Source organism: Salmo salar, chromosome 12 (genome assembly GCF_965601325.2).
Source record: "Salmo salar chromosome 12, fSalSal1, whole genome shotgun sequence".
NCBI classification, from domain to species: domain Eukaryota; kingdom Metazoa; phylum Chordata; class Actinopteri; order Salmoniformes; family Salmonidae; genus Salmo; species Salmo salar.
In genome coordinates, this window is record NC_138302.1 from 86,566,071 (window position 1) to 86,576,271 (window position 10,201).

Genomic DNA, 10,201 nt, shown 5'->3' on the forward strand with positions numbered 1-10,201 from the left:
ATTCTACTGCCAATTTTTGTCTATGGAGATTGCATGGCTGTGTGCTTGATTTTATACACCTGTCAGCAATGGGTGTGGCTGAAATAGCCAAATCCAGTAATTTGAAGGGGTGCCCACATATTTTTGAATATATAGTGTACATTCACATTCCTTCACACTCTTCACATATGCTGCTGGTACTTTTTGTTTATAATCTACTGTATGCCTAGTCACTTTACCCCAACCTACATGTCCATATTACCTCAATTACCTTGACTAATCCATACCCCTGATCTTTGACTTGGTACCGCTTGTATATAGCCTTGCTATTGTTTTTTTATAGTGTTTTATAGAGTTTATTTAGAAAATGTTTCCAACTTTTTTTCAACTTTGCATTGTTGTTCAAAGGAAAACTCCACCCAAAACAATAGTTTGGTATTTGTTTTATTAGTCCATTATTGCCATAGTCCCAAAAGGTTTTTCTTGTCAGCAATCAAGTTTTCAAGATAATGTAACTTTCAAAATACAGAAATCATACCCGTATGATTCATTTTGCATCATATGATGCTGCATTTTGCATCATATGGTGATGATCTCTGTATGATTTCTGTACTTGTAACAATGGTCTTGTAAGTAAGCATTTAATGGTAAGGTATACCTGTTGTATTCGGCGCACGCCACAAATAAAATGTGATTTGATTATATTATATATTATTTCGGAAATATACTGCACCAAATCACATTTTATTGGTCGCATAAACATATTTATCAAATGTTATTGCGGGTGTAGCGAAATGCTTGTGCTCCTAGCTCCAATAGTCCAGTAATATCTAACTAAAATAACCAAGTTCAACCTAGCTAATTTCCGATTCATTGGAAATTGTTCGACTACAGATAGCAAAACTGTAGTTAAATGCCATGATACTCCCCCACTTAACATATTGCTTGACTAGTTCGGCCTAAGCTTGCTGTACAAAATTAAAACCCATTCAGTCTGTCTACTAACAGGCTCTCAAAGTGCTTGATAGGAAGCCCAATAGCCATCAACACTGTTACATCTTCAGAAACCACGAGCTTCTGAGTTGGGAAAATCTTGTGCAATACACTGACGAATGTCTTGTATTCAAGATCCTGAATGGCCTGCATCCCCCTCCACTTAGTACATTTGTTAAACAGAAAACCCAAACCCATGGTAGCAGATCCACAAGGTCTGCCATGAAAGGTGACTGTATAGTTCCCTTAAGGAAAAGCAGGCAATCTTCTTTCTCTGTGAGAGCTTCCCATGTCACACTGCCATCAGACACACACAACTGCACCACCTATCACATTTTCACAAAAAACATAAAGACATGGCCAAAGGCCAATCAGATTTGTGAACCTAGCTGTGTATTGCAGCTCTCCATGTTGTCTGTAGCTTGTGAGGTGTGGAAACACTTTGTTTCTTTTATGTATTTTGTTTTGTTGCTTTATGTGTTATGTTGCTGTCTGCGTGCTACGTGTTGCTTGTCCTATGTTGCTCTGCATGTGCTCACTGCTCATTGTTTGTCTGCATTGTTATTGTTATTGTAATTGTTTTTAATAACCTGCCCAGGGACTGCGATTGAAAGTTAGCCGGCTGGCTAAAACCGGCAATTTTACTGAAATGTTTGTGCACTGTTCCTATAAAAATAAACTCAATCTCAATATTACAATAACAATATTCATTCAAACGTCTCCCATTAGGCCTATTAATACTCCGGTAAATAAATACCTGATACCGGCACAATATAATGACTTTATGTTATTGATACCTGACCCTCTGTCTGGAACTGCTTAGAGCCTGTAAATGTAATGTGTATAGCAGCAAGACTTTGCTTTTAGAATTCACAGCAGTAACAGTTCCCTCATGATTCATAGAGGATATCTTCTCTGTCTGTGTCTGCTCTGTTTTGAAGTAGAATGAATGCCTTTCCACTATGTGGATTGCTTTCTCTAGTTCTCTCAATAGAGGGCAGTTTAATTTAATATGTCTCACCACGCTGTCTTATTCCCTGCCCTTTAAAAGTCTCACATCGAACGCCTCCCCGGCACATCCTTTTCACTGATATATGGGGAGAGAAATGCATGCAGATCTGTATATGCTTCACATTATTTTCAGTGTAAATGTGTTGAACCAACAATAGTTTGAGAGAAATCTAAACATTGCCTTTGGCAGGGGGGCTGTGCTGCTCATCGGTTGCTGCTGTAAGCCTTGAATCTTTTTTCTCGCTCCCTTGACTTGTGCTCCTGGGAGATATTGTAGCAGCAGAATGTATACACCAAATATCAGCTCCCATGGATAAGCTGCTAGCTGCCCCTCAGGCACAGGGTCTTGGCTCTGCTTATTAGATGAATGAATTGTTAATGGCTCACTGATTTTCCTCAAGTTCCAGTTCCGTTTTTCAACAGGCTCAGTGTATGTTGCAAAAGGATTGTTGCCGCATTGCCCATTTCCTCTTTTCTCCTTCCACAGCTAAAAGGAGCAGAGTTTACACAGGAAATATTCTACTCTCACTGGCAATTGGATGGGAGAAAAGAAAATCTTTGACCTTGGAAATTGAAGATGTTGTTGCCATGGGAACTGTTAATCCTTCTGTCATTCAAGGACTGCCTTGCTGGTAAGATGGCCCCCAAGTCGCCGTTGATACCACACCTGATCTGCACACTCATCTCTTGCATGTCTGTTTTATCCTTTCCTTCTCTTCAAAAAGTATCATGCCATTCTCACCCAGGATGCATGCTGTTTACCACTGGTATTATTATTGTAAGTATGTATGTATATGTATGTATGTATGTATGTATGTATGTATGTATATATTTATTTATTTTATTATTTTCCCCTAACCCTAACAAGCCTCCCCTAATTGGAGTAACTAATGGACAACAACACTTAGGCTTCTACTTCCAGCTTATACATACTATATATATTTTACAGACACAGTATATTTTACATGAGTTATCTTAGGTTTGTTTTTAGTCCAATCCCTCAACCCATCTATCTCTGAAGACCATCCAGTTTTGATTTCAATTTGCCATATATTTTTTCTACTGTGCTGTTGTGTTTCACAAAAGTTCTGAACCTTCCTATTCTCAAAGTTTCTACAGATTGTAAATTAAAGATAAACATTTTTGCTTATAGTATTGTTATATAATTGATTGATTGACTATGACTTTTTAAATCACTCAATAGTGCTATCTGCAGAGTTAGCTCCAGGTAAATTCTTCAGCCATTCCTGAACCTGCAACCAAAAACAAGCTAGATATGCACAGTACCAAAACAAATGATCTAATGATTCTGTCTCTTCGCAGCAAAATCTGCAGAGCTGGGATGGTTGTTGCATCCATATATATTACATTATATTGGTTGCAAGAATTTTGTATAATTTAAATTAAAAAAACTCAATTTAGAATCCGGCGTTGTTTTGTGTGTCAGTTCATAAACCATGTGCCACGGAATCGGTACATCAAAAATCTCTTCCCAACTACTATGCAATCTGTATGGCACAGCTGTCCATTGTTTAGTCCTTAAATCAAACTGGTATACTTTTTTTTTATTTATCACAATTTTCTTTAACCAATTTTGGCCTTTAGTACAGGGCCGACAGACAAGTTCCTTACTTTCTCCTCCTTCCACTTGACTTTTCCATTTTTGCGGTAATGCTGCAATTAGTTAGTTGTAATTTTGGATAGAGCAGATATTTCCATATTTGTGTTAGCTGCATGTGTGACAACTCCACCAGTCCTTTATATGATATAATTTGAAAAGATTATACCGTTTCTAAACATTGGTTAAAAAAATGTTGTTTTTTTTTAAATCTTGTGTCAAACTTGAAGTGAAAGTTGTAGAGTTTGTGATTAACTCACAATGGTTTCAATGCTGCTAATCTATGTTGTATTTCTCATTCTTCATGTCATATGTCTCACTTTATACTTGTACTGTATCTCCTTGTACAATGGGATTAACACTTCCTTATCCTTCTATATCTCGCCCTCTGCCAAAACACTGAACACAACTGTAAGGTCCCAATTGCTAACCTGAATTCCTTTTCCATACATCTGAGTGACCTGGTACAGGCAGAGCTCTGGAGTTTCAATAGAGCCGAGTATCTCCCACACAGTTATGTCATAATACTGTTATCGTATTATGAACTATCTACAGAAATAAGAGGGGTTTGAAGTTGACAGGCCTTTCTGACAGATATAAATGGAAGTCAAGCCGAATGTTTACAAGTCATCAGACAAATGTATTTCCATTTATACAGTGTATGGAGCAGGTGGCCATCGTGGTGTTTTCTATTCTTCCATCTCCATTGATTTAGCATTTTGTCTTAAGTCAGCACTTTCTCAGGGACACCTATGGATCTAGGCAGCCTGGAGAGGGAAACAGAGAATGAGGAGGAGGTAACAGAATGAGGAGGAGGTAACAGAATGAGGAGAGGGGTGACGGAATGTGGAGGAGGGGGTGACGGAATGTGAAGAAGTCAAATTTTATATTTTTTCCCCATCATTGAGCTTCCATTTACATACATGCATTTATAATTGATATTCAGTGTGCATGTTTAGTTTGAGGAGGGTGACTGCAAGCCAGGGTGACTTCTCTCAAACTTACATGAAGCTCTTCCCAGGTCGAATAGCCCAACTATTAAAGGTTCATTGATTTATTTCATTTAAAGCACATCGGGAAATGAAGCACCTCCCTTGGAGGCTGGTAAAAGAAAGGAGGCCCTCACCTTAGGCAATGCTTCTCCCCCAAACTCTCATTAGGGTGATGATGCGGGAGGGACTACTTCTCTTTGTCCTAGTTGTCAAGGTTAGAGACCATATGAAATAAAATAAAAAAACAGGTGATTTTCAAAGGGGACATAAAAAAATGTGACTGTAGCTGTGAAAAGCCACCAGGATAGTGTAACCTACTGTATGTCTCTACACCAGGATACTGTAGCCTACTGTATGTCTCAACAACAGGATACTGTAGACTACTATATGTCTCTACACCAGGATACTGTAGCCTTCTGTATGTCTCTACACCAGGATACTGTAGCCTTCTGTATGTCTCTACACCAGGATACTGTAGCCTTCTGTATGTCTCTACACCAGGATACTGTAGCCTACTGTATGTCTCTACACCGGGATACTGCAGCCTACTATATGTCTCATCACCAGGATAGTGTAGCCTACTGTATGTCTCTACACCGGGATACTGTAGCCTACTATATGTCTCTACACCGGGATACTGTAGCCTACTATATGTCTCTACACCGGGATACTGTAGCCTACTATATGTCTCTACACCGGGATACTGTAGCCTACTATATGTCTCTACACCAGGATACTGTTGCCTACTCTGTCTCTACACCGGGATACTGTAGCCTACTATATGTCTCTACACCGGGATACTGTAGCCTACTATATGTCTCTACACCGGGATACTGTAGCCTTCTGTATGTCTCATCACCAGGATAGTGTAGCCTACTATGTTTTTACACCAGAATACTTTAGCCTACTATATGTCTCATCACCAGGATACTGTAGCCTACTGTATGTCTCTACACCAGGATACTGTAGCTTTCTGTATGTCTCTACACCAGGATACTGTAGCCTTCTGTATGTCTCTACACCAGGATACTGTAGCCTACTGTATGTCTCTACACCAGGATATTGTAGCCTTCTGTATGTCTCTACACCAGGATACTGTAGCCTTCTGTATGTCTCTACACCAGGATACTGTAGACTACTATATGTCTCTACACCAGGATACTGTAGCTTTCTGTATGTCTCTACACCAGGATACTGTAGCCTTCTGTATGTCTCTACACCAGGATACTGTAGCCTTCTGTATGTCTCTACACCAGGATACTGTAGTCTACTATATGTCTCTACACCAGGATATTGTAGCCTACTATATGTCTCTACACCAGGATACTGTAGCCTACTATATGTCCCTACACCAGGATACTGTAGCCTACTATATGTCTCTACACCGGGATACTGTAGCCTACTATATGTCTCATCACCAGGATAGTGTAGCCTACTGTATGTTTCTACACCAGGATACTGTAGCCTTCTGTATGTCTCTACTCCAGGATACTGTAGCCTTCTGTATGTCTCTACACCGAGATACTGTAGCCTACTATGTTTTTACACCAGAATACTTTAGCCTACTATATGTCTCATCACCAGGATAGTGTAGCCTACTGTATGTTTCTACACCAGGATACTGTAGCTTTCTGTATGTCTCTACACCAGGATACTGTAGCCTTCTGTATGTCTCTACACCAGGATACTGTAGCCTACTATATGTCCCTACACCAGGATACTGTAGCCTACTATATGTCCCTACACCGGGATACTGTAGCCTTCTGTATGTCTCTACACCAGGATACTGTAGCCTACTATATGTCCCTACACCGGGATACTGTAGCCTACTATATGTCCCTACACCAGGATACTGTAGCCTACTGTATGTCTCAACAACAGGATACTGTAGCCTACTATATGTCTCTACACCGGGATACTGTAGCCTACTATATGTCCCTACACCAGGATACTGTAGCCTACTATATGTCTCTACACCAGGATACTGTAGCCTACTATATGTCCCTACACCAGGATACTGTAGCCTACTATATGTCTCATCACCGGGATACTGTAGCCTACTATATGTCTCATCACCGGGATACTGTAGCTTTCTGTATGTCTCTACACCGGGATACTGTAGCCTACTGTATGTCTCTACACCGGGATACTGTAGCCTTCTGTATGTCTCCACCGGGATACTGTAGCCTACTATATGTCTCTACACCGAGATACTGTACCCTACTGTATGAATAGTGAAGACCGTTAGTTCTGTTGGAAGGGACTTTACCCATTGTGGGAATGATAGCTAAATTTCAGTGGAGTTAATTAGATTAACATGGGGTAATTACTCTGTTGAATTGGTATGTTGGCTACAGCTTACCAAAACAACAGACCTGACTGAGCTGCCATGCGTGCCATGGGTATGCCAACAACAGACTGCACGTTGGTTAGAATTCAAATGGAAAGAAGGAAAACACAAGGATATGTCAGTGTGTTCTGTAAACTGAAGAGTCATAATATGCATGCAGAGCTACAGGGTGTAGAGAATGTAATCAGTTAATTGGCCTCTTGTGTCAGTGTAGTATTTGTCCTCGCTCATGTCAACACTGTGGGCTATTCTTGTTGCCTAAGACTACTGTATGTATAATGAAACGATTTGGCACATAATTGGGTATAGGTTCATACAACTTATCATTTGGCCTCAGTAATTCTCTTCGGTATTGCTTTTACCATTCAGGCATAGTTGTCAACAGCAAGGTAAAACTAAAACAGTTGTGCTCTTTCACTCAGAGAGAAACACCCGCCATGGACCCGTCTTCAGTCAAGAACCAAGTGACAGCATTTTCCCCTTGAGCTTTGAGGACAACAAGGTGTTCATCAATTGTAAAGCAAAGGGAAACCCAGCCCCATATTATAAGTAGGTGTTTGTCCCTTTAACTTTTCATGCCTTTCCTCTTTTTCCCCTCTTTTTCCCCTCTGTCTTCAACTGAGAAGACTGTTTTATCCTTTTGGTGTATATTGTCTCCATTTTCTAAACAACTCCATCAGTTCTATAGAAATATGATAGGGATGAATAATTGTGTTTGTGTGTTGCTCTACAGATGGAAGGTTGATGGGAGAGAGATTGACATGGATTTGAACTACAACCTGGTTGAAGGAAACCTGTTGATCAATAACCCCCATGCAACACATCATGGAGGGGTTTACCAGTGTATTGCTACCAATACCTTTGGAACCATCGTCAGCAAGGAGGCCAAGGTGCAGTTTGCATGTGAGTACATCTAGTCCTGTATCTAATACAAACAACAATTCAAGTGAATTTTTACACCACTACTCCTTCTTAGACACATTCTGTTTCTCATCGAATGAAGGTGCCATTTGCTGTGATTTGACATACAACTGAGTACAGCATAAGCAAATCATTCAGGTTACGAACACAAAAAGTGTTTTTCCTCTCATTCTGTGGTTTAATTTGAAAAGAGACATTATTGGGGGTAATTGCCATGTTGACATGCACTAAGCCTGCAGCTCCATGAGTGATTAGTGTAAGTCTGAATCGTAGCATGGTTTTAACACTGGCTTAATGTTACACCCTGAGGATCACATCGTCTGGAGCATTTCAACAACAGAAGGATACTTTTTTCTTCCTCTCACTCAAATGCACTGTTGAAATTCACTCCCTCTATAGCTTGTGAAAGATAAAGATCATTTTAGACTAAAGTTATCCAAAAAATCCATCAACATATTCACATCTCCGGAGATGATACTAAGAGTAACCCAGTTATAAAAGTCCACCGAGATGATCTTCCGTGCTGATTGCTTGTTTATCCAATCTTTAATTGGTAGACCTGGTTGGCTGTTCATGTGTCAGTAGAACATTGATTTATATTGTTTCACTTTACAATGCAGGTTTACTGCCAGTCTTAGCTAATTAACCAATCTAACCCATTACATTAGGGACATTATAACCAATCTCAGGTGGTAGGAGGTTGTTATATTCATGCAGGTAGGGGGTTCATACTTGATCTTTTCATTTAAATGGTGATAAGCCTTGGATGAGATGAGTTATGACTTTATTATTCTTGATATTTGCCTGTCCCCTCTTGGGATTTGGATGATATTTTCAAAGGTTTGTGGTCCCTAGTGCTGTTTGTTTTTCCTTATAAGGCAGCAGCATTTAATGAAAAGTGAAAGTGATCTGTAAATCCAGTTTAGAGGAAGGTATTTACGCATTTACGCCTCTCCCTGTTCACACGTCACTGTTGGTATTAGCAGGGAACTAAAGTGGATGAGGTATAATAAAAGTGCATAGAGAGGAAAATGGTCTTCAAAATGAAAATGCCCTCCAGAATATCACTGCACTGTAGAGGCTGTTGTACTATAGAAGTCTGAAACTAATCAAAGCCCTTTTGTCTTTGCCTCCTCACAGATCTACAGAATTTCAGCAGAAAGCCCAGGAACACAGTGTCAGTGAGAGAAGGCCAGGCAGTGGTGCTACTGTGTGGCCCTCCACCCCATAATGGAGGTACTATAATGCTTTGTATCCTCAAAGCTCACAGACTCTATGCTGCTTCACTCTGTCACGCCCTGCAAATCTTATTGTTCCTCACTGTCATACCCACTATCTTTCCCCGACATTGTTAAACCTTTTTGTTCTCATGCCTACTATTTCTTCTCACTACTCTTAGTCTTTCAGTCTTTTCATATCCTGTTTCCTCTCTCTTCCTCTCCTGTGGGACTGGCTATTATTATCATTTCTACTGGACTGTAGCAGCACCACTCCTCTTGGTGAACGCTCCCCAAACTCATACCTTCACATCCATAGTTCATACCCTCACACGTCATGGCCTCAAGCTGACTTTCCCCCATGTGAGCCGCGACCATCTGTAAAGCCTCCGGTGCTCCACTTCCTAGCGGCAGGTTTTTTCAGTGTAGCCTGGGTAAATGTGGGTAATAAAGGCTCCTGGTGGCTGGTGTGTCCAGGGAGGGGGGGCGTTATCCTGTGGCACAGCTGTGAGTCTGCTCCGTGTCTGTGTGGTGCTGATTAGCAGACTCTCAAAGTGTCCCGCAATCCCGCAGCCATTCCACGCCACCAGTACACTTTCACACCAGTGCACCAGCATTTCCCCACTCTGTTTCTAAATGAATCAATGGCCACAAGGGATTCGAACTATACCGTTTTGCAATTTGCCCTCCTTTTCCCAAAATGCCTTCATCTCTTTATTTGACATTTTCAAGCTTTTTTTTCCAGATAGACCATTGTCACACATTTTATTGGATTTTGTAACACAGTGCTGCTGTCTTCAGGTGGATTTGAAAGGAAGTCCTGTGTGGCTCAGTAGGTAGAGCATGGTGCTTGCAACACAGGGTTGTGTGTTCAATTCCCACTGGGGGCCAGTATGGAAATGTATGCACTCCTTGCTGTAAGTTGCTTTCGATAAGTGCGTTTGCTAAATTAATCAACGCTTCAAATGGAAAACAATGCTGTGGATTTTAGATTGATGGATTCTGGGTACTTACTCCTAAACTTGGGATAGGATTAATTATCAGGTATCCTATTGAAATATTGAGTGCTTAGGTTTAGAGGGTCTACACCAGAAGTGAATGGTTATCTGTAGGAGGAAGC

At 40.6% G+C, this 10,201-nt stretch overlaps 1 protein-coding gene across 1 annotated transcript in view; it reads left to right on the plus strand.

Annotated features, from left to right (window-relative positions):
- Positions 1 to 7,682: 7,682 nt before the first annotated feature.
- LOC106565728 (contactin-4) overlaps positions 7,683 to 10,201 on the plus strand; it is a 34,687-nt gene continuing 32,168 nt past the window's right edge. The window contains exons 1-2 of the mRNA XM_082959377.1: positions 7,683 to 7,846; positions 9,005 to 9,100. Coding sequence (XP_082815503.1) covers positions 7,705 to 7,846; positions 9,005 to 9,100 — 238 coding nt within the window. The 5' untranslated portion in view covers positions 7,683 to 7,704. The remainder of the gene's footprint in view (positions 7,847 to 9,004; positions 9,101 to 10,201) is intronic.